This window comes from Pogoniulus pusillus, chromosome 10 (genome assembly GCF_015220805.1).
Source record: "Pogoniulus pusillus isolate bPogPus1 chromosome 10, bPogPus1.pri, whole genome shotgun sequence".
Taxonomy (NCBI): Eukaryota; Metazoa; Chordata; class Aves; order Piciformes; family Lybiidae; genus Pogoniulus; species Pogoniulus pusillus.
In genome coordinates, this window is record NC_087273.1 from 10,965,371 (window position 1) to 10,990,699 (window position 25,329).

The following is a 25,329-nucleotide window of genomic DNA, read 5'->3' on the forward strand; positions in this document are numbered from 1 at the left end:
TGTATGCCTTTGTGAATATATACTTGCTTTTAAATATCTAGCACAAAGAAGCATACTGACTTTCAGCAGCTACACACATTTCGTAATTCATATGAGTAAAATAAACACAGAAATGGCAGAAACTGTTACCACTGTCAGAAAGATCACACCCAGTTTCACTTGGTCTCAGATGTTAAGTGATGAGCCTGCCTGGCTGACAGCATCTGCTGTGACCCTAGGAACTGTGGTCAAACACTCGGTAAATAGCAGACCACAGAAATGGAATAAATGAGAAAATAAAATATCATCTGCCTCTTGCTGCTGAGATTACTTAAGGGAACAAAAATCAGGACTGCTAGAAATAAAGACACACATAATGCTCCTGTTGAACTAAAAATGTCCTAATGATAGTGATGTAACCTTTGAACTTGCATGGGTGTGACTTTATGGAATGCTGGGTATGGAATTTACAACACAATTGATGTTGTGGGAAAAGCTTAAGCATAATGAACTCTCCATATAAAGAAAATAAATATTTTAAGATGGAGGAAGAGGACATTGGGCAAATTTCAGTACAGACAAATGCAGAACTCTTTGTTCTTAGTCTCCTTAGAGTTTCATGGGCTCCATGCAATTAACTGTGGACTTTGATTCTTGCCACAGGGCTCCGTCGAAGTGAGAGTCTGTCAGAGAAGCAGGTCAAAGAAGCCAAATCTAAATGTAAAAGTATTGCATTGCTACTGACAGCAGCCCCCAACCCCAATTCCAAGGGGGTGTTGATGTTCAAGAAGCGTCGTCAAAGGGCTAGGAAATATACTTTAGTCAGCTACGGTACTGGAGAGCTAGAACGTTACGAAGACGAGGGTGAAGAAGAAGAAGGTGAAGAGGGAGACAAAGAAAACGCCTTTGAAGTGAATTTGCTTGCAACAAGTGAGTCAGAAATAGATGAAGATTTCTTCTCTGACATTGACGACGGTAAGGTTGTGACTTTTGACTGGGATAGTGGTTTACCTGAGGTTGAAAAGAAGACAAAAAGTGGAGAGGAGATGCAGACGCTTCCAGAGAGCACAGGTAAAGGGGCCCTCATGTTTGCCAAGAGGAGGCAGAGAATGGATCAGATCACAGCTGAGCAGGAGGAGATGAAATCACACACAGTTCACACAGAGGAACGAACAGAAGCCACCACATCAGAGAACTTCCAGAAAGTAAGCTCTTCAGTCTATCAAACAAAAGAAGAAGAAATGTCAAGACAGCAGACCTGTGTGAGCAAAAGCTACACAGACGTGAGCCAGAATCATAACAAAATGGTACAACAAAATGGCTTTGGCTTAGCACCAGATACAAACCTCTCTTTTCAGCCCTCTGAAGCTCAAAAAGCAGCATCTTTGAATAAAACAGCTAAGCCCTTCTCTTCTGGGGTTCAAAACCGAGCAGCTGCACCATTTTCACCTGTAAGAAATGTCACTAGTCCTCTGTCAGATATACCAGCACCACCGCCTTATTGCTCCGTTAGCCCACCCCCTGAGGCTCTATACAGACCTGTTTCAGCCCCCGTGGCCAGCAGAGCTGCTCCCTCTGTGTGGTCATCCACTGAGCCTACAGAGCGCATAGCATCCAGGGATGAAAGGATTGCAGTGCCAGCCAAGAGAACTGGGATACTACAAGAGGCAAAGAGAAGAAGCACTTCGAAACCTATGTTCACTTTCAAAGAAGCACCTAAAGTAAGTCCTAATCCTGCCCTGTTGTCCCTCGTACACAATGCAGAAGGCAAAAAAGGTACTGGAGCTGGTTTTGAGTCAGGACCTGAAGAAGACTACCTCAGTTTGGGAGCAGAAGCTTGCAATTTCATGCAGACTCAAGCATCTAAACAAAAGGCCCCTCCTCCTGTTGCTCCAAAGCCTTCACTCAAGATCCCTCCTGCTGCTGGTACTCCAATTTCACCAGTTTGGTCACCTTCATCTGTGGCTCCTAACAAGGCTCCTTCTTTCCCAGCACCAGCCTCACCTCAGGAAGCTTATCCTGCACCACCGAAATCTCCACAGTACCCTCATTCTCCTGTCCATCCCCCAAATACTCTCAACTTAGCTGGTCCTTTCAAAGGGCCTCAAGCCATGTTAGCGAGTCCAAATCACACACCCAAAACACCAATCACACCAGCTGCTGGAGAAACAAAGCCACCCTTTGAGATGCCACCAGCCATGAGTGGAAAAGGAGCACAGTTATTTGCCAGAAGGCACTCCCGGATGGAGAAGTATGTGGTAGATTCAGAGACTGTGCAAGCAAACATGGCACGAGCCTCATCTCCAACTCCATCTTTACCAGCCTCTTGGAAATATTCATCTAATGTCCGAGCACCTCCACCTGTTGCTTATAATCCCATCCACAGCCCATCTTATCCTCCTGGTGCTATCAAGCCTTCTTCTAAGTCTGTTGCTGCTACCAAAAATACAAAGAGAAAACCTAAGAAAGGTCTCAATACTTTGGATATTATGAAACATCAACCTTATCAACTTGATGCATCTTTATTTACTTTTCAACCTCCCAGTACTAAGGAAAGCTTTGCTATTAAGCAGACATCGAAGCTGTCCACTTCAAAGCAAGCTCTACCTTTTAGACCACCTCCTGCTGGCTCTCCTCCTCATGCTCGGGCATCTTCAGTGTACTCCGTGCCAGCCTACAGCACACAACCTTCGTTCCAGTCAAATGCCTCCCTCCCAGTCAATGAATCCTATTCACTTACAGGCTACTCTGCATTTTCTAAGCCAGAAACCACCACATCATCATCTTTGTTTACTGCTCCGAGGCCAAAATTTTCAGCAAAGAAAGCTGGTGTCACTGCACAGGTGTGGAAGCCATCAACTATTGAAGAGTAGACCTGAGAGCTGAAACTTAGTGTCCATTTTGCTTGCAATCAATTGTTTGCAGTGGTAAAACCTGGCACACAATCAGTGCCAAAGGTATCAGATGCATCATGTCCAATCTGGGTCCAAAATATTTGAACTTTTTTAAGGAATCAAAACAGATGAAAAAAAATTCTTACCAGATTTTTATACACAGAACATCCTGAAATAAATAGACACCACCACGTTAAGTAAGCAGGACACTAGGTTTTTGCTTTAGGACTACAACAACAGTAAGCCATATTCCTGGTATATCAAATTAATAGAGAAGAGGTTTCTTTCTGCCCCCTTCTCCATCTATGTTCTAATGACCTAGGGGGGTTGAGGACTTTTTTTTTTTTTAAAAAAAAGAAGTGCCTTCTTAAAAGATATTAATAGTAATATGTATTACTAACATAGCATAAAATAGAGACATAGAGAAAATAGGTACTCTGACTGATCACTAGCAGAATACAACTGGATAGACCTTTGGCCAGCACAGAGCCCCACAGAACTCAACCAAAATCTGTTGTGGCTCAAAGGTCCTTCCACAGGAATCTGATTGATCAGTCAGGGGCTTAGTTTGTAAGCTATCTGGATCAGCTGTGATCCAAATCATGAATTGCCTCTGTGATTTCACAGAGAATGTGCTATAAGAGATGCTGGAGTGTTTTGAAGACTAAAAGAGGTTGGAAAGACAGATGGGAAAATTGTTAAAGATTTCCCATTTTGGGGAAATTTGACATCCCAAGTGCAGACATGTTTAACCAAAGTTGGCCTTGAATCCAGCCAGTAAGATGGAAGCCAGTAAATCAAAATTATTGAAGAGTCAGAGAGGTGAGCTGGGCTTTGCAGTTCCAGTGTAATGCAATAGTTTCTTTGAAAGGTACGGTGATTGAGAACTGAAGGGATGCATACATTGGAGAGTACTCATTCTTGCAACCAGAGTAGCATATGCCACAGAAGGGAGCACTTAACAGTAAACCATAACTATGGCAATGTCTTCCTTTTGGTCTCTCATATACATTTTATTCTCTTCACTTGGGGCGTTATGGTGCTTCTTCCCTCTTTAAATCTTTTTACTCTGGTCTTATACTTTCACCTTTTTCTTGTACTGGGGACTAAGGATTTAAATACTGCTACTGTAGAAAACTCTTGTGCCTGTGCTCTTGAAACCTGCTGTATAATACTGCAGTGAATACACAGTCTCGCTGAAATCAAGGAATAGCTTAGCATGCTTTTCAGTAAGCAGTCCTGTTAACATCAGTGATGCTATGTATGAAACAAGGTCTTGTTTCACACAACTAAGTACCAAAATCCATCCCAAGTGTGGAACTAGGGAAAAGCATCACTCTGTGGGTAAAGATGGCACAACGTGTTGATATACTTGTTTAAACTATCATTCAGCTAGCTACAGACCAGATATGGATCTTTTATATCATAGGCATTTTAATAGAACTGTCTATCTCAATGAAGAAAACATTCCCCATGGATGATCAGAATCACCTTAGCTTGGTCCCATGATGGGAACTGCACTCAAAGCTGAGAAGAACACATTTGGCTGTACATGCAGAAAACAGACTTGGAATCAAAGTCTAACCAAGCCAATAAAAATCACTCTCAATTTTGGGTCTCCACAATCCTACCTTCTCCTTTAAGTTTTGGATTGGAATACTGACTGTATTTGAAGAAAGGCCAAGTGATCCACCCCTTTAAAATTCAGGAGAACAATGGGAGATTTGGGGGGAAAAAAAGAAGAAGAAGAAGAAGCAGTGATCTGTGAATCTTTAAAAAGAAAACTTTGTAAAACTCAAGAAACAATTACACTGAATATACCTGGAAATAGAGGGTAGCAATATTTTAATCCTTTAGAGATCTCCTACCTGTTTCCCACTCTCTGTATCTTTCTTCTATCATTAAACTTGTCCCTTTCCTCTCTGCCTGTTTGTTTTTTTTTTCCCCTTTGGCTTTGTTGCTATTTTTTTTTTTTTTGCTTGACTTAAATGTACAGGGTAAACCTATTTTTTATGCTACCTTATCAATATGAAATATCCTTCCTCCCCTACTATTCCTTTCTCTGCCATTCCCTTCCACCTCCTCTGCCCTTTCCCTCCTCTTTCCTTTCTCCTCCCCTCTAGTGAATGTTTTATCTGAAGGTGCATACACTATTTTAGGCAGAAGTTTAAGATACTAGTATCTACATGGAACAAAGAAACCCTGCCAAAGGTAAGTAGTGCTGCTAGAGACATATACAGAAATCCAATCAGCCCCGTATTGCCTTTACAGTCTCCTCCTGTAAAACACATCTGTAAACGATAATCATACTTTTATACTTGTTCACTCAATTTCCTCAAGAATATTTCCTTAATGAGGAGATTTTAAGCAGCTTTCTACTTCCACCACAAGTGTTGCTGTCAATGCCTATGGCTACTAAAAAGATACAGCAGCTTACACATCATGACACGAGTCAGAAACTTTTGGAATTTATCCCCAGCTGCTGAGTATCCTGAGTGAAATATGGAGATCACTGAAATCCAACTTCTAGCATATATAGGCCTCTATGTCATACAACTTTCCAATTATAGCATTAATGTTCTAATTATCAGCAGAAGAAAGAAGAGGTAAAGCTATGGTATATTTTCATGCAAAGGAAATTAGCTATCCAGAAAGTCTAGAGTCAGGTTGAAAGAAGCTATGGCCTGAAACAGAACATTTCAGTTCCTTGAGTCATCTGCCTGGAATTAAACTCACTTAAAAGACAGAAATGCATAATTGTCACCTTCTTTCATTTTCAACACAACCCAAAAATTCACATTGGAAGTCAACTAAATCATAGGCATGTTTACAGTGAGAAGCAAACGGTCTTCATCTTGTGATGGCAAGATAAAATATAGCTATTAGCCTTTCTCCCCTTGACTTTGTGAGGAAGAAAAGGAAGCAAATCTAGGCTGAAAATTTAGGGGTTGGATTTTTTGCTATTAGAAATAAAAGTATTTAATGCGGCCCATAGCAATGACAGAAGGATTTTGTAAAGCACTGACAAGAGTTAAGAGCAAAAGCCCCAGTGAACTGCTCATCTTAACTTGGCTCAGATCCCATTCAAAGTCCAACTGGGAATTCAATTCGATGTATACACACACCATTCTACATGCACAGCGCTTGGCTTCAAGACTTGTTACAGATCAGGTAAGTCTGTAATTCTTATTAATATTTCAGAAGAGCAGTCTATCTAAAGTAACAACTTTATCCAATATGAAATCTCTTCTGAAGCAGGTATTTAGAGAAAAAATGAGCTGGTCATTGTCCTGGGTCCAAATGAAAAGCTAATGATGTCAAACATAGCTGAAATGTCAAGAAAATGAATGATTTAGGCACAGAGAAAGCATCTGAAATTTTACTTTGAAAGGACAGCAACTTGCAATGGTTAATTTTATCTATATAGTGGGGGTTTTATTATTATTGTTTTGTTTTGTATTAGAGGGAGCCAAGGAATGGGAAGGAAACTCCAGGAAAAAGCAAAGAATGCAGAGAGTCAAATACTAGACTGGATATATGCTAGAAGTTCTTCACAGAGAGAGTGATTTCCCATTGGAATGGGCTGCCCAGGGAGGTGGTGGAGGCACCGTCCTTGGGGGTCTTCAAGAAAAGACTGGATGAGGCACTTAGTGCCATGGTCTAGTTGATTGGTTAGGGCTGGGTGATAGGTTGGACTGGATGAGCTTGGAGGTCTCTTCCAACCTGGTTGATTCTATTCTATTCTATTCTGTACCTGTCAGGGGATCGTAAAATACTGAAGGTATAGGGGAAGAAAGAAATCAGTAAGAAGGGGTTAATTATTCTGCACAGAGATGGCTGAGCATTTCCAGTCTTTTGTTGAAATTTGCTAGACTGTTCTTAGATGACAGAGTGTTTGCATGACTTTTTTTCCTCTACTGTTTACAAAATGATACTGTGAAAGAACCAAAATGGTGCTTCCTACCCAGCAAAAACAAAAGAATGAGCTTTCAAAAAGCGGGCCCTATTGACAAAGCATCGCTCTGAGAGACAACAGTGATATTATCCTATATAGCCCCTTGAAAGTACTAAGGTGAACTCTGTTAAAATATGATTAGCAATTACTAAGAGAACTTGACAGCAGGTGATGTGATGTGGCAGGAACACTGTTTATCAAGTATCCAGGATGACATCTCAACAAAGGAGCAGCCTTACCATCACGCTCTGCTGCTCCAGCGTCTCTGCCAGGAATCCTCTGTACGCCATGAGGTAGGGAAATAATCAGTGAACCAATTGCACTCTTCACAACTAACGGTCCAAAAACATCTCTCTCCTCTCTTTTTCCAGGATATTTTTACGAATTTCGTAGGTTTTAGAATAAGAAACTATTGGTTCTAGAGAGACCCACTCTTCTGGTCTTGCCTTTTTAACAAAATGTGATTCAACTTCCTTTGCCTGAAGTCAAACGCCCAGGATTCCACTGATTGGTTTGGCAGTTCAGCATGGCAAGTGCAACTCTTAACTACATGGCTTGACATAACCATATTCTGTCGTGACTCTGCTCAGCTTGAAATAGAAATGTTATACAAGGAAGAAACATGATGAAATCTTCAAAAGCCTGTGATTCAGAAGCTCTGAATGACTGCTTCCTGGTAGATTTATTGGGAAAATGTGAGACTGAAAATTTCGTAACACACCATCACAACTTCCTAGTACCCATGATGACTGCTCTTAGTCTATAGCAAACATTACCTGTGCATGTAATTACACAAGAAAGGAGCTGGAGTCACTCATAAGCTGCCTGACAAGTGCTTTCCAGCCTGGTTGTTTTCTACAGGAAGCACTTTAGGGTTTTTATCAAATTATTTTAAAACTAGGAAAAATCCTTAAGCTCAGTGAAATATTTTCTTGAAAACATCTCCACAGAAACAGACTTGAACTCTTCCATTACCATCTAAAAATAACCATATGATGATATTTCCATGGTTTTAACATTTGCTTCCTTGAGTAAGGCAGGCAAAGAGTTTTTCTTTACACAGCATGCTAAGCGAGTCACCTGTTATCCTCTGCAGTTTCCAAAGGATCTATTCCTGTTTGTAATGATCTTGACAAACTGCTTTTCATTTCAGTGCATGTGGAACTTGCATAAACATACGTGGTAGTATGTTATAATATCTGCACACTCCCTTAGGTTGAGGAAACTCAGCCACGAGGAAAATAACTTCCTAAACCATGCTTACAGCTTGACTGTGTGGATGAAGGCTTCCTGTGTGGGGTAATAAATATAACAATAGTTAAGTGTTTTCACCAAGAATCATTGATATTTGTTTTTTAATTCTTTTTTTCCTCTATGTCTTTAAGACAGACATCTTAGGTCAGGGAGCCCCTTTATAACTCCAGGCAATTAAAGAAAAGCTGCTATGAAAGTAACCAGGTCATTTCTAAACAGTTGTTAAGCCTCAACTCTTGAACACCAGGAGTGTTTCTCTTGATGTTTCCATCTGCATCCAAAACAATAGATTTTAACTGATTTAAAAACTGCACAACAGAAGAAAAGGAAGGACATGACAGAAATCAAATGTAACACATGTTGAACTGCAAAGGCTGACGTGCAGCAGAGTGCTCTTTGATTTCAGTATGAGCTTTAAGGAATTGCAAAGCAAAGAATGCAGTATACTTATATTAGAAGTGAATTTTTTTTCTTACAGTAACAACCTATGGGAAAATATTTTCAATTCATTAAAGAAAGATTTTGCAAAAATCCAACCCCTCTTTCCTCCTCAAACCATCAGTAACTGCTAGTGGTTTTTCCTTTGATCTGTGAGGAGGGTACATACAGTCTTACTGTGCAGGTTGCTGTTGGTACATGGCTTTATACTGTGAACAGAAGCAAAGTGTGGGCATCTTGATGCACTTATTCTTCTTTCTAGAGTCTTGGTAATTTTTCCATATTGGGCCTGTAACTTAGAGGTGGAACCTAAGCAGGTGACGAGAAAACTTCAAAATCTGTCTGCAGTTTAGTTTTTCCTTTGGTTAAGTAACAGTTGATTATATGTAAAGGTATTTCTGCCACTCCTAGCCATGTCACCTGAATGCCTTTTATGAACCAGACTGGACTGTGTATTCAGACAAGGCTTCCACACAGTTTCTTGCAGCTTGTTTGGCTGATGTCAGAAAGTGCAGAGGTGTGACAAACGAGGAAAAAAAATCATGATGATAATCCATTAAAAATTCAAAAGATTACATAAAAAGGGAGGCAGCAATGTAACTTTCCATGGTGATGTAAACTAACACCTGCACTGTACTCCTGTGAGCATTCCAGATGTACAAAGTGATAAATAGTCCTCATGTAAGATTTCTTCCAGAGAGGTGTTTTGGTAGAGAAACTTGACAGACCTGGTACTGCTATGGGAGCAGCACTGAAGCAAACACCTGACACTATGTGAATATAATTATGAAAGAACAATGTTAAACACTATTGCTAGGATTGCAAATAGAGACACTTGGAATTCATGTTGCCATATCAGCTTAATCCAACCCCCTGGGTGCTTGCCTGGCCACATTACCTGCAATCATGTCATCATCTGCTATTTTTTTTCCCTGTAGGGCTCTCGACTCAGTTCAAGGCACAGAATGGTACTTGCCCATCTGACAAATACCTCTTTACTGTTCTGTGCTTCTGTTTCATGCTTAGCAGCATTCCCTACTTAATGTAAACTCTTCAAAGGGTGCTCTTCATGCAGAATTACTGTCTCATAGATTTTTTTTCTCTTAGTATCCAAGTAATTTTTAAACCACAGTTCATTCTTACACTGTGAGTAAATAATGCGTGAAGTGCATGGCACAGATGCTAGGACAGTCGGTAACTTTGGGTGTCCAACTCAGGATATTTAGAATTTTCAGAGTCCAATAGCACATGAAGTGGTTACTGTGATTCTTAACTGTGAGAGCTAACAGATCACACATCCCCACATGGAATTCTAGAAAGAGAATCCTCAGTGACTAGCTATGAAATCCAACCAGTGAAATCATCTTTTGCACAATATACTCCTTTGCTTGAATGAATCCCTAAAATTGCACTGGGTAGGGCAGAAGTGCCAAAATTCTATCCTTCTGGGGAAGAATATATTACAGTAATAGGCACAGGTTCTTTTCCCCAAATGTATCTTCCTTGCCCTATTCCTTCATATTTTTCTTTCCCTGGTCTCCTCATTGTAGACTCAGAGTGAGCTATGCAGATCAGTTTTCCACTCCTTAAGTTCCTCACTCAAGCTCAGAAACCTTGGCCATAAGATGCTAGTCCCAAGACCAGGTCCTAGACCCAAAGACTAGGTCCTAGTGCCCAAAGACATCACAGCCTATAAGACCTTAGACCTGTAATAATGAATGAAATCCTCCAGCCTGACAGAGTATAACTGCTGCTAACAGAGTTCTCAGGAACTAGCTGTAAAAAGCAAAATGTTCCTATGGAGCCTATATAAAGCTCCCTGGTTCCAGCTACATAGGCAAGTTTCCATGGAAATGTGAGAAACTTTGGTTACAAAGATCAGTCTCAAGGCAGTTCTCAAGTATGCAGTGGTACCACTTTTAAGGAAAAAGACACTAAAAATGTTTGTCACTAATAGGTATTTTCCCTTCTTTCACTCTTTGATATGGTTGAACTACACAGATTCATTTGGTTGAAATGAATCTGAAATAGTTGCATCATTTGGGATGAAGTGAATAAGAAAAAAACCCAAACAGCTAAGACTTAAAATTTCAGTTAGAAATATGTTATACAAAAACATATAAGGAACTGACTCATTTATCTTTTTGTTCTGATACATTCAGCAATGATTGTGCCTTCCCCTTCAAGTATAATTAATGTTTAAATATTTAGTTTTAGGGGCAAGGGGAATCCATTTACTTAATATTAACTTAAAATCCTTTCAATGTTCATACAGAACGCCAAGGCCAGAACTAAGGATCAACTTTGCACTTGTTTTTCAAATGTTCACTCACCAGGTTTCATAATCGATCTTCCTCTAAGCTGTGCAATAGAAAGCCCAGGAGGTGGCAGCAAATATTCTTTCTTACAAGAAATGAACTATTCCAAGGACAGCTAAGATGCCTATGCCTCAAAAAGTTTCAGCCGTGTGCTTTCAACAGGCATAGCTGTACTGTGCTTTGAAAACCATGTACAGTTAAAGATTAAATGCTCGTGGTAAGCACTGCTTTTCTTTCATTTACAGAGGGGGAAACTGAGGAAATACTCAGCAACACCCTGTTCTTTCCTTTCCACACAAGCATTTTGACTGCAATGGACAGCTCTTTTCCTGCCTCTCCTCTTCTTGACATCTAAAAATTGCTTTCCCTTCAATAACTACTATAGAAAATACTTTTGCCTCTGAAAGTATTCACACAAGGCAATAGCAAACAACAAATTAAGCTGCGAGGATCTGTTTTGTTTTGCAGTGTACTTCAAGTGCTGGTACATTGTTATTATGGCTGTTTCACAAGAAGATCACAGTAACATAATACATGATAATGTAATAATACTGGTAGCATATCATTCTTTTTTCCCATCTCCTTTGATTTCTGGGAGAAGAATGGAAAACCTTTACTCCTCTTTTTATGACCTTGACTTAAGGGAGAGAGAGAATAGAACAATCATTACCTATTTCATAAAATCATAAAATGTTTTGAGTTATAAGGGACCTTAAAGATCAATCTAGGTGCAAACTCCCTGCCATGGGCAGGGACACCTCCCATTAGACCAGGTCACTCGAAGTCACATCCAATCTGGCCTTGAACACCTCTGCAGAGGGGGCACCTACAATCTCCCTGGGCAACCTGTTCCAGTGTCTCACCACCCTTACTTGCACTTCATATTTCCTACTGTCTCATCTATGAGCTGCGTTCTTTTTAGTACTCTTCTTACATCTTGTCAAAAGATGCATCTCCAAGAGCTAAATATGAAAATGACATAAAGTATCACAACACCTGACTGCTGTGGTGCAGTGAATGAATGACGAATTCTAGTGTCTAAATGTTGCCTTAATTCCAAAGACTATGTTTCTTAGTTTGAAAGGGACTGAGCACCAAAGTAGTGACATAAATCAGTATATTAATAACAGCCAGAGATCTGCTTTGGATTTAGAAATGTTCAGACCTAGACTTTCAGCCTAGGAACACCAACAACAACCATAAAAAATTAAGTGCAACAAAAACAAGCAATAATGAGCATCTTTCAGTTCCTGCATTTGAGATACATTTAGCAAAACCATACTTTTCTGCAAGTGCTTAAAACCTGTTTACCACACAGTGTCAAAAAAATGTGTGATATGTTCTGAATCAAAGAATAACCAATTTCAGAATAAAAAAGGGGGGGAGGAGGGGAAGATAATGGCTTTTACCTCAAGAAACTAGTGCAAAGGCAAGTTGCTATGCAATGTACAAAAATCTGCTGTGCAGAGTGCTGCTGGATTGCTGTTATTTTGACAGATACTGCCAGAACACTCTTAAGAGTCAGCAGGTTTACAGATAAAATTTCTCCTCCTTAAGGTGAACACTGAAGCACGATGGAATCCTGCAGAACACTGATGCATTCACTTAAATTCTTCCATGGGTGATGAAAGAAATTCAACAATTAGAAAAGCATTCCCCTTAATCCAAAGGGTTAATAACTGCTTCAGCTTGCAGCCACTTTACAAAGTAGAGTGGGATTGTTTCAAACCCAAACCAGTCTTTAATTTTCCTAGATTTATTGAAAATAAAAATAATGTTAATTTTTGTTTCCTTCTTTCTGATCTTACGGGAATGTACATGATGATGAGGTCTTCATGAAAAGCCTGGATGAGGCACTCGGTGCCGTGGTCTAGTTGACTGGATAGGGCTGGGTGCTAGGTTGGACTGGATGATCTTGGAGGTCTCTTCCAACCTGGTTTATTCTATGGTTCCATGATTCTATGACAGCAACCCCTATGAATTTTAGGAAGAATGTAATCTGCATCTTCCTTTGTAAAGGACCAATTCAAAAGATATTATTATATTCTCCAAATTACTGATATTTGAGATTTTGCTTTTCCTGTAACAACTCTTACATGCTGAATTTATTATTTCAAAGAATAATCCTGTTACAAAGTTGTCAGAACTCTCATTACATAATCTCTGTATGTCACTATGCTACTTTTAAGAGATTCAGACCAAGCACCACTGACTGAAAATAATCAAATCAGTAGTCACTTTCCATTTCCATCTCTTGTATCCAAGGCTGATATTAGAACACAACTTAAAAGCCTGCATGAAGCAGATATCTTTGATGTTTCCTAAATGCGTCAAGATCCTGTGACAGAAAAGCTTGTAGAACACTCATTGCTAGATCAGCTCTAACTTGTATGATCAGATACTACAGGCTGGTATCTAGATCATGCTCACAGTATTTTAAGTTTTGGAATCTAATTAAGGAAAGTAACATAGGCCAGTGTTGATTGAATTAAATTCTAGCAAAGCCTTTGCTGAAAAAGCCTGGAATTTCACACCAGATTTCAGAATTAAAGATGCTTATATCTCAGGATATACTGTACTCAGCACTGGTCAGGCCACATCTTGAGTACTGTGTCCAGTTCTGGGCTCCTCAAGAGAGATGTTGTGATACTGGAACATGCCCAGAGAAAGGCAATGAAGCTGGTGAGAGCCCTGAAACACAATTCCTATGAGGGGAAGCTGAGAGAGTAGGGGGTGTTTAGCCTGGAGAACAGGAGGCTCAGGGGTAATCTCATTGCTGTCTACAACTACCTGAAGGGAGGCTGTAGCCAGGTGGGGTTGGTCTCTTCTGCCAGGCAACCAGCAACAGAACAAGGGGACACAGTTTCAAGTTGTACCAGGGGAGGTCTAGGCTGGATGTTAGGAGGAAGTTCTTCACAGAGAGAGTGATTGGCATTGGAACGGGCTGCCCAGGGAGGTGGTGGAGTTGCTGTCCTAGAGGTGTTCAAGAAAAGCCTGGATGAGGCACTTAGTGCCATGGTCTAGTTGATTGGACAGGGCTGAGTGCTAGGTTGGACTGGATGATCTTAGAGGTCTCTTCCAACCCGGTTGATTCTAGGATATGAATCAATGGGTGGTAAATCAAAGAGTTTAGGAACCAGATGTATAGAAATGACTTGGTAAGAACAATGTAATTTGTCTATGCCACACAGAGATCATGTCTGGCTTGGAGAAAAGGCTGTACCTGTTTTGTATGCTGTCATACAACTGCTGCAGCAGAACATTCTCATGAACACAGTTTTTGTTTCAAAGTGCTGCATTACTAAGAAGATTAGGATTTGCCAAATATGAATGGATTGCTCCTATAAGTGGGTCGGAATGTACTGAAATTTTGAGGGCATTGCCTTTTAAAGAAGCCAGGTTAAGTAGCGTCATGTAAGGGTATTAAATGAGTGATTGCATTATTGTCTTTAATTTTTTATGGGGTTTTTTGTGCCCTAAAAGGTGATAACCAGCATAAGTCTAAAATTACTAGAGTAAGAAATGCCAAAGCTATGTTCTCAGGCAGATGTCTTAGGGTCTGTTACCTATCTTGAGGCTGTGCTTGCATATTTGAAAGAATCTTGTAAATACACACAGAATTGTCACAAGATGACTTCCTTCTTCATGGTAAAGAATGGTCTTTTCAGAACAAGGTGCACTAGCTGAGCAGAGGAAAAGCTGCACAGTTCATAGCAGAATTGTACCTTTTCAGTAAAAGTCTACCTTTAATCTATTTACTTTCCTCAACTATTCAATTTGCTCTGTCCTTGTTTCTGTTTCTTTCTCTGCTTCCTCTTTAATATGAACTTTTCTTTCCACAAAATTACAGTATTAAAAGTATCCATAAGCACACAAAGGGCTTGCAAGCATGTCTTGTGCTTTCAGGGACTTTTGTGCCAGTTTGAAAGTGAAGAGAAGGGGCTTCTTTCTTTGTTGTTTGAGAGCTTCAACTGTATTTGGTATTTTGTCTTCCTAGGGAAGAAGCAGTGGACGCTCATTATCACTTCCTGGGGGACCACCTTCATTCATTTCTCGAGCCACATCTCCTACTTCTCCTCTTATATTTCAGCCTGCCCCTGATTACTTCAGCAAGCCTGACACAGCAGCCGACAAGCCTGGCAAGAGACTGACACCCTGGGAAGCAGCAGCGAAATCCCCCCTTGGCCTAGTGGATGAAGCTTTTGGGCCCCAAAGTATGCAGGAATCCATTGCTGCTAATGTAGTATCAGCTGCTCGCAGGAAAACTCTTCCTGAGCCACCAGATGAATGGAAACAAAAAGTTTCTTATGAGCCTCCAGCCTCGAGTCCCAGCCTAGCCTTGTTAGGAGGGAAGCAAGCGGGTATTGTATCACCCCACAAAAGCTCCCTGTCTGCCCCAAGTGCCACCACACAGGCTGGCTCTCAGCAGCAGTATGCTTACTGCACTCAGCAGTCCAGAACAGATCCTGATATAACGTCCATGGATTCCAGGTCTGATTATTGCTTGTCAACAGCTGATTCAAACTACAATCCACAGCCAAGGGGATGGAGGCGTCCAACATGAGCAGCTGAAGGGCTTGGTGCATTTTCCCTTCCTCTAGCTCTAAAATCCTTAGATTTGAGTTGGAGGAGGAAAGTTTCTTCCTGGCCTGATGATTTCTGAACTAAAGAGATGAGGAGGCAAGATTGAATGGAGTGCAGTTATCAGATGACTGCAGGGCTCTCAGTCTCTAGAATAGACTCAGTTTTGCACCTAACCTAAGATTGTTCTGTTTATCAAAAGGCAAAAATACTCATTTCTTGGAGTGAAGGGTGGGGTGAAAGCGGGGTGACTAATGCTCAAAACAAAAACCTAGAAAGGATGTAGACAGAGACAGCACAAGTGCTTGCAGTTAAGTTAATGGGAGGGAGGGAAAAAGTAACATAAAGGCATTTAAAGTAAGAAGTATTTTGCAGGATCTTGTTGGTTTTCTGGGTGTTTGACATGCGAGTTCCAAGGTACTAAATATAACCAGACTTGGGAAAGTTCCAAGGAAAGTGAAATAGTTGGAAGCACTGGCTTATTTGCCATATGTTTTCTTTACTGCATTTTTAAAATGAGCTAAGGAAGTACTGTGGCAAAAGTCAGCACATGTCTGTGGTCATGGCACCTGATTCCCTAGAACATGCTAGATGCACACCATCTATGCAGTCATCCGTTCCAGACAGATTTCAAGACACTTTTGACGATGGTTTACACCAAATAATCTGGGTGCAAGAGGAAGAAAGGTGTTATTAACAGAAACCAGTAACATGATACTTGAACAACAAAAAGGATGAGGGAAGCATTTAGAGTGTTTTTAAACTGGATTGCAAGATAATTTTGTAATAAACTGTTGAACAAGTTGAAGGCTGAAAAGCCTTCATTTCTCTGTGAAGTGCACTACTTGCTGAGCATCTACTGCTACAGCACCTGGTAATCTGACTGGCTGGGCAGTTACTCATAGTACCTAGGTAGCTCAAGGTTTAGTGTTGCATTCTTAGTTTGGAAGGCAAAGATAAGTTGTTTTTCAAGAAGAATACCTGCTCGACAGAAGTTGGCATGTGACAGAGGGTTTATGACATGTGTTACACAGTATGAGTCTAGTACAAGTGGCAAGTCTTTGGACAGTTGGCTACAATTAAACTATCTTGAGGGATCTGAAGAGACGGTAAATATTTTTTTGCTGGTGATATATATCTTGCATTTACAGTTTATCCAAACAATATGTGGCTAAAAATGTATGTATTCCAAGCTTATTGGGTAGTTTAGATGTTGCTAAAGCAGTAAATGAAACCCCCATGTCTTACAAAACTTCTCAATTTGTGGGGCATTACTCAAAATGTTATGTAGAGTCAACTAAAATCACTGCAGAAGCATTGTAAACTGTGCTTAGTTTCAGTAAGATGTCTACTGTGAGTAAAGTTATTAGATTAGAAAGAACCAAAGCATATATGCAACAAGAAATAATATTCTACAAAACATTCCCATCTGCAAGGACATTGCCATTAGAGCAATTATAAAATATAATTGGTATAAAGGGAAGAGGAAAATTTAACCCAAGGTCAGTTGAGTTGCAACTTGCCATAAGAGCAAATAATCAGATGAAAAATATACCCCTAATGAGTTTAAGTTGGCAGTAATACTCTGGTCTCCCTGAAATGGATTGATTTTGTTGACCAAGCAGGAAATGAAGACATGGGAATTGTAAACCTTTAAATTGGGATCATATTGCTACAGCACCTTACAAGCTGATTTCACAAGGTATGAAATTACAAAGAAAAGATGATTCAGAAAAATTACATTAGCAAGGCTGCTATGACATGTGTGAAAATGAGCTTTGCACCCCAGAGTTATACACACACATAATCAGTGTAAATCTACCTGCTACACAGGCAGAAATACCTTTCCCTCTGCAGAGTCCCTCTGCATCATGACTGGGAATATTCCCAATAAAATAATGGGTCTGTGGTAGTCTCATTATCCTTAGGTGTTTGTCTTTGGATCCTGACCTATCTCCCTGGAAATTCATGTCAAGTTTTCTTTCAATTTCAATTAAATTACGATTTAAAATGGAACTCAGTGGACTTTATAACTCAAAGCCATCAATGCATTAACTCTTCAAGAAATACTGGTGTATGTGTACCACAGAAGGCCTGAAACCGACATCATGTTTACCTACTTTGCTGAACTGTGGTCCATATTACCACAGTAAAATGAGTCCCTGTATCCAAGTCAAGCTCAGGTTTCTGTTTTAAATAGTATCCTTCACATTGTTAAACAGCAAACCAGGTGAATGTGTTTGCATTAAGGCATATTTTTACCCAGTGTAATTATTTTAACTCTCAGAATCAGATCTCTATCTTCTAAATTCTCATTGAAACTAACATTGTGAATTCTAAGGTTGCACATCTACCAGAAGGAAATGTGTGCTCCATTCTAAGGTACATGCAATCAAAAGTTTTATATTAGGGAAAAAGAAAATATACAAATTAAAGAAAAAGGATTTAACACTGTGACAACAGAGAGCAATACAGAAAAGCATACTCTAACGCCTGCCCTTCAAATATGCAACCAACATGTAAGAAGGGCAGAATCAAGAGTTCAGGATAGGAATCACTGCCCTTCTGTCAGTGTCCCAAGAGAAACAAAGCCTTAGGACTTTCCTCTGTTTACAAGAAGAAATTAATCATGAAATACTTCTGTGAACAAGAAAATGACCACTGTTGAGTTCCACGTGGATTTGTATCCTATCACAGGTTGACTTGGGTGTTTAACATGATCTCCAGATTTTTTGTTCCTCCTGCTGAGGATTAGCTAGTCCTCTTTCCCATATGGATTCTCTCCTATCTAATAAGGAATGAGTTCACACTGCAGCCATTTCCCTCAATAGCAACACTGGTAAGTGTATCTGCCCTCTGCCCAGCTGTCTATTTTTACACGATCTGTGGGCAGTAGTTTGTCTTTGAGATCTATTCCACTAACAGAAATTAAACAAATGAACATTTTCAAGGTTATTACAGGAGGACAGACACACAGAGGCATGCAGATAGGTCACTGCCTTGGTCACAAAGGAAATCAGGCTAAAATCAGGTTGAGACTGTGCGCTGAGTTTGATGAAAGCAGCAGGCCCCTACTACCAAATCGATCAATGCCTTTGGCAGAGCTTCAGGAAGAACCACACAGCATTTTTCACTTTCTGTTCTTCACCCCATTTCTCCACTAGCAAGACATGTTTCTATCATATAATTGTGACAATTGTGTGTGAGTTCTGAATATATTAATGCAAGTATTCCTTACATTTGTTTTTGAACGCACAGATCTGCTCAGTAAATGTGAGGGGAAAATTCGCCTTGTGTTTTAGCTACATTGCTCTTGTGTTCACCCTTGGAGGTGTCTCTGCTGATATGCAGAGTATTTGAACATACAATATAACTGAAAATTTAGTTTCTTTGGTTATTTTAGGTGATGATGTTCACAACTCTTGTTCATAATTTGTTTTCATTCTGGTTTGCTTTGACACAACCAAATATCTACTCACATTGTGTTTCTACCTAGTAGTGAAAGACTGTATTCTCTTTATAAAAGGCTTTTCACTTTTAAAGACCTTTTGCTCACTGCAAAGGACACTTTATTTGAGAGTGCATGCCAGAGATGCAAATTGTATCATTTAATAAAGTGATGTGACCAATCAGATGAGAAACACAACTTTGTTTCCCCTAAATTCTTGTCTGTTTGTTTAAATAATCTGAACCCAAGTAAAGCCTAATCTCTCTATTCCTGCACCATTTTTAGATTCACTGACTTTGCCTGACGGTGACCTCATGCTGATATGAGCTTCTAGAAGCTTAAATCAACATCAGGTCAAATGGCAACTTCTCAAATTCAGTAGAATTTTGGTTTAATACTGACTAAGCAGAGGAAGGAAATGCAGTGAAGCACAATCCACCTGGGTAAAAGAATATGATCAGAGCAGTTTTTATTGTTCAAACATTGCCATCCCCACTGTGAAAAGCTGCAACTAACATCTACTTACTAGAAATCCTTGTCTACTTTATGTGCATCTAAACTTCTGTTTAGTTCCTGTAGGTTGGCCCTGCATTGCTGTATTCTCTTGCTGTTTATTCTTAATTGAAACATACAATTTAAAGAATAAATAAATATTGAGAATGAATTGTGAACTCAGTCTTTACACTATTGAGGCTATTTGGGTCAATAGCTTTTATGGAAATAAAGACAGTGTGTACAAGCTATCTGTGAAAAGCCAAATCAGTTTTTCACTACTTAAGTGAAATGAATCACAGAGCAGCTTTTGCATTTGTAGAGCAAGCAGGATTTTGCTCTCAATACAAAGAAAATGACTGATGCATGTAATACTTGAGGAACTGATAAAGCTTGACAATAGCATTTGAATAGTTTTGCTCCATGAAGGGTTTACAAGATTATGAGACACAGTATTATTCCTTTTCATGGTTACATTTTCATTCTTCCTTGGTGAATTCTTAAATACATCCTAAAGAACGCAAGCATAAGCCAGATTCACAGTTCAGCATAACTCCCTTGACTGCAGTCACTTGCAATAGCTTGAAAATCTCACTCCAAGGCTAACAGTCATGGGTTTTGCATGATGATTCACCCTTCAGGGAATGTACTTTGGGTTTTTTAAAACACCCTAGATTTTCTGGTGTGCTCATCCACACTTAAAGAGCATTTTAAAATGATGCAGTCTGGCAAACTACCTGATTACTGAATGAGAGTCTGGTGGAATGAATTTTTGGTGTGATGAGTAATTTTAAGTCCAGAAAGAAGGGTAGATGTTTCCAGACTGCTATCCAGTTTGCCCCAAATTGAACAGTGATGTGTCTCCATTGTTCACTGCATGTATTAGTGGGTTTCAAAAAGAAGTCCTGTGTTGCTGCTGAGTCAGAAACAGTGCTCATTACGCTGTACAATGTTTGCTGGTTGTTCACACATTTTCAGTCCTAAAAATAAAAAAAGGACTCAAGTATTTTATATTCAGACCAAAATTACATCAGGAGCACACCTAAGTTGTTGGTTTGGGTTTTTTTTTTTTTTGATGGAGAGAGAAGGGTAATGATTAATTAATAGATGTTAATGGAGAAACCTAAGGATATGCTAGTGGCAGGGAAAATAATTCTGTATGTTGTAAACAATAATTTTAAGTAGGTTGTAGACAAGCAGAATTTGCCCAAGGCAAAAATAGAAAACAAACTGCTTTACAAGACTCAGAATCAGAATTATAGATGCATTGGTATCCTTGCCCAGTGCTGACAACCTCACAGGATTATGGCAGTTATAAAACTATAAAACAATTGCCAATTTAAAGTATTATTACAATTTGCTAAGCCACCTTAGCTTTACCAAATCACCTCCTGTTATTCATGGATGCATATGAGTTTAATCTCAGAAAATTACTATTTCTGGAAAGCAAGAATCAACATACAGTGAGTATATGCTCAACTCTAATATTTTTTTCTAACAGGAAAGCTTATAAGCATAAAGAGCACAAAGTATTTTTAATCAGGTGCTCACCACCTACTCTGATTTTCAGGTCTGTTCAAGATATTTACTATCTACAGCTAACTGCAAATCTCTTGCCTATTAAGTTGTTTGTATATTGGAACTTGGAGCTTAAATAGAACCTCTCTGGTGAATTACCTGCACGCACAAAAGAACAGTTTCAGATGCCTTCTTGTTAGAAGACAAGAACCAAATAACTTTTCTAGTTCCCAGAAATTCCCCACTATGGATTCACATAATTTCATGGTCTTGTGTGAAAGTTTAATACTATTCTCCACTATTTTTCTAGGGTCCTTTTCCATTCTTTCTTTCCTCTGGCAGTTCAAAACTCCATGAGATTTTCTATGTGGCAGTAAAATAAAATACAATGATCCATGTTGCAATAAATACAAACATCAACATCTACCTATAGAATCAGTCTGATCTGAGAAAAAATGCAGTCCAAATTAATACCAAGAACAGAAAAACAAGGCAACAAAAAATCTTTTGGCCTTACAGAGCAAAATCCTGATTCCAGCTAAGCCATTAGGAGCTTTACAAATTTACCACTTCTGTCAGCAGGGCAAGGATTTCAACTCCCATAGAAACGTGCAGGACTATAAAACATGACTGATCATGAATTCACAAGCACTGAACTGGTCTCAGCAGTTCTGTAGCATTCTGAAGCCTGTAGTTTTAAAACCAGTAAGTGAGATTTTCTAAAGTCACTTTCTGATAGGAACCTGTTCTATTCAGTGTGCAGAAATACAGATCATTATGTCAGTTGGCATGCTGTTGAAGCTCAAGTTACTGTCTCGGGCCCCTGTGTAATGAATGTAGAAAGGCATTCTTAAAAAGAAATTAACTCTATCCCTAAATAAATGACTAAAATAGGCAGACTGGATGCAAAGTCTATGGAAAATTTTGACAGATGAGGGTCAAATAGTTTTTGACATCGTGGAGAGTACTGAGAGGTAGGTGATTATACATCTCCTTCTCTCTCTCTCCATATAAAGCTATCTCTGTGTTCCAAAAACTTTGGCATGTAAATTATATTTTTTAAAGGATGAAGCTATTATGGGAAGTGTAATTTTAATTTTGGTCACATTAGGATATGTACAGGGTTAATGACAAGCAACTTTTCATTAAGCCAGATAGTAAAACACAAAGACAACTTAGCAAAGAAAGAAAGAGAATGCATGCCTCTGGGTCTGGACCTATGGTGTTCATAATGTTATTAATACATCGTGGTACAATGAATTTTGAGAGGACTTAATGGCTCTGAACTATGCTGCCTGGGCATGCAAAGCTGAGTCTCAGGAGCCATATAACCAAGTTAATGCAGTGCCACACCAGAATTTGCTTCTCATCCAGACTTGATCTGGTATGAGAAATGAAGTCCTAGGACCCCAGACATATGCTTATGCCACTTCAAGCTCATCTAGTTTGCAGAGGTCAGACTGGATAGTTCTGTACTTCTGACACAGATCAGCAACAAATCAGACCATCCACTGAGGGTTGATGAAGAGTTGACTGTTGTTAGTAGCCATAATGACCTTGAACTTTAGGAAGATACTTTTTCAAAATTGACATGGAGCTTTCCCAAAGGAAAATGACTAATGAGTCATCCTTTCCTGTGTTTTAATGAGCTGTTATTTACCCTGGCAATATTAGATACAGAGCACAGTATTTTGGATGTGCATTACTGGAGTTAGAGGTGACTCCTCTGTACTTAACCTCAGATGAATAGCAGTATAAATACAGGTTTGGACGGCAGCTGGTAGATGTTTGGATGGCCACATTCAGAGAGTAGCAATAGTAGCTTCATTCTTCCTGGTGACCTTTATAATAGTTTCAACTCCTTTGAATGCTCTGCCAGAAACTGTACCAGAGAGCAGAGAACACAAAGTCCTTCAGGATTAAGTTAACAACTACAGAGAGAATTAAGGACATTTCCAAGGCACATAGTAACCTTTTCCCCAGATATTAATTTGACTGTTTGTGTCTTACTTTGATATTTATTACTTTTTCCCTATTTAATTTTTTCTCACTATTCGTGATCTCCCTTTCAGACACTATAGTGCAAATGAGATACACTGTAATTTTTGACAAAGCACATATATCTCCTGAAAAAGCAGAGCATTCTATGCACTCACCTGCATATACACAGAATGTTCACAGACCACAGAAGATATGAGACAAGCAGAGCGAGAGGGAAAAAAAGTCCAAGGAATCATGTCTTAACAGTGAAGCAGAAAGATACTACTATATTAGACTGTAGGACATGGTAAGTTTCCATGCTTCTGTCTTCTCTCTGCATTTTAGATACTGGTGCAATCTTTGAAACAGTTGATCCTGGCTCCTGTCACTCAGTACCTAGCACAGACAGAAAGACAGCTGGAGAATACAACAAAACAGAGCTAAGACAAGTTAGTAGGCAGTAGAGCTAAGCAGTGTTCTAAACAGACCTGCCATTCCACAGTATTTTTCTGCTACTGGAGACTTCATGCTCTGACCAAATCATATTGGCCTATCACAGAAGTAAAAAAATAAAAGAGTTTTTTTTTTTAAATTCTCCTTTTATGAAGAAGATAAACAGACTATCATGTTTTGGACACTCAGCAATGTGAAGAGCCTATGCTGTCCCTAATTTAGCTGTAATAATTAAACTGGCTAGCAAATTGAATTTCCTTTCTGCTAAAATACGGTAGTTTTGTCACTAAACACTTCAAACTTGGATAATACACGTTTTCCCAGAACTTGAGTTTTGTTTGGTTGGCCTAAGCTGTAGGTGTCAGAAGCTTTTCTTTCCTTAGGTGAAAAAAATACACAAAATTCAGGCTGGCTGAATTGCTAAGTTAATATCCATGAACAGTGGAATCCAAAGTCATTTGCAAATCTCCATTACCAGGAAGATCTCATCTTTGCTAATGGCTGAGGAGGTGGAAAGTGCTGAATAGCACAGCTACTGATGAAGCAATTGCCCTTCTCAAACAGATTCCTCAAGAAATGTTTAGTGTATTCTTGCAGTGTCCAGCCTGCAGGCCCAAACCAAGAAAAACACCTTGACTGAGCTTAGTGCTGTCCAACAGAGGGCAACAGCACACAATCCCTATAAGCTAACGCACTGCATGCTCTCCCTGGCAGGGCCTCTATTTCAATAGAGAAGATATGATACACTTAAAGGAGATCAGTCCTGCCAGCAGAAACCAGATGAGGTAATTATCAGCCAGTTAAATATATGCTGCAGCAGAAAAAGCACTCAAATGCCATAAACTTTTACAGTTTGTGATGAATAAGATGATGTATGAAATATTCATGTAGCACTGTTTAATGAGCAACACAGAGATACTACCTAATTATTCCTGACCTCAACACCACGGGGTGGACAGATGTCATTGTCAAATGGAAGAAAATATGACAATGAAAGAACATGCAAATTGCCCAAGGCTGTTGAGACAATGGTAACAATGGACTTGAACGCAGGCATTCCTGGCTCTTACCTTCACCTATAATCCAACGCCTATTTATAGCAGTGCTTAACAACCAGTGCAATTACATTCTTACAGCTCAAAAAAGAAATAGCAAGGAAGTTCCAGGTCCTTTGAAGAAACAATCTAGTAATTTAAGAAACTGATCCAGCTATGACTTGGTGCTGCCAGACTTAAACCAACAAATTCTGTGAGAGAGAACATAAGTTGTTTACTGATAGTAACCATAGCAGAGTGAAAAGGGATTGACCTAAGGGCAGTAGAAGGATTACTTTAACAAATCAGAAGAAATAAAAGATGAGTAAGCATTTGTCTCACCATAATGGATGCACCTGTTCTTTCCCATGTCCCCTCTCTGGTCTCAGTTGAAGTCTACAATAAAGTAAACAAACCCCATCCGAATTAACAGAAACTTTGAGTTTCCTCATGAGCCACTGCCAAATCATCACTGGCAATGTCTTTAGTCTTAAATTAAGATTCACGTGGTCTTGATGATGTCTGTTACTAAGAAGCACATGTTTTTGTGGCTCTACCCTAACAGTAATGTAAAATAGATACTCAGCTGCTGCCAAGGTACTCAGCTGTGTCACCAAAGGTAAAAGAATAGCACAGCCATATTTAAAGGCACCTACTGAAGGCATGGATATGTCAGGAGTCTCTACCATTAACCTGAGAAGAAGGTGATAATACATAGAATCACAGAATCATAGAATCAACCAGGTTGGAAGAGACCTCCAAGATCATCCAGTCCAACCTAGCACCCAGCCCTAGCCAGTCAACTAGACCATGGCACTAAGTGCCTCATCCAATCCTTTCTTGAACACCTCCAGGAACGGTGACTCCTCCACCTCCCTGGGCAGCCCATTCCAATGGCAAATCACTGCTGTGGAGAAAAATATTAACCATGACTGACTTCAATTTTTGAGGCACGTAAATTCTGAAGTTTCCATAATAGTAGAGT

At 39.5% G+C, this 25,329-nt stretch overlaps 1 protein-coding gene and 1 long non-coding RNA gene across 2 annotated transcripts in view; one reads left to right on the top strand and one right to left on the bottom strand.

Moving 5' to 3' along the window:
• Positions 1–16,580, top strand: part of SYNPO2 (synaptopodin 2) — an 82,730-nt gene extending 66,150 nt beyond the window's left edge. The window contains exons 4-5 of the mRNA XM_064149879.1: positions 643–2,822; positions 14,836–16,580. Coding sequence (XP_064005949.1) covers positions 643–2,822; positions 14,836–15,402 — 2,747 coding nt within the window. The 3' untranslated portion in view covers positions 15,403–16,580. The remainder of the gene's footprint in view (positions 1–642; positions 2,823–14,835) is intronic.
• Positions 961–24,811, bottom strand: LOC135178718 (uncharacterized). Its single transcript, XR_010303706.1, has 4 exons — positions 24,687–24,811; positions 1,519–1,637; positions 1,326–1,428; positions 961–1,198 (listed from the first exon to the last, which is right to left on the bottom strand). It is a non-coding gene; the product is annotated as an uncharacterized LOC135178718 (long non-coding RNA).
• Positions 24,812–25,329: the final 518 nt, after the last annotated feature.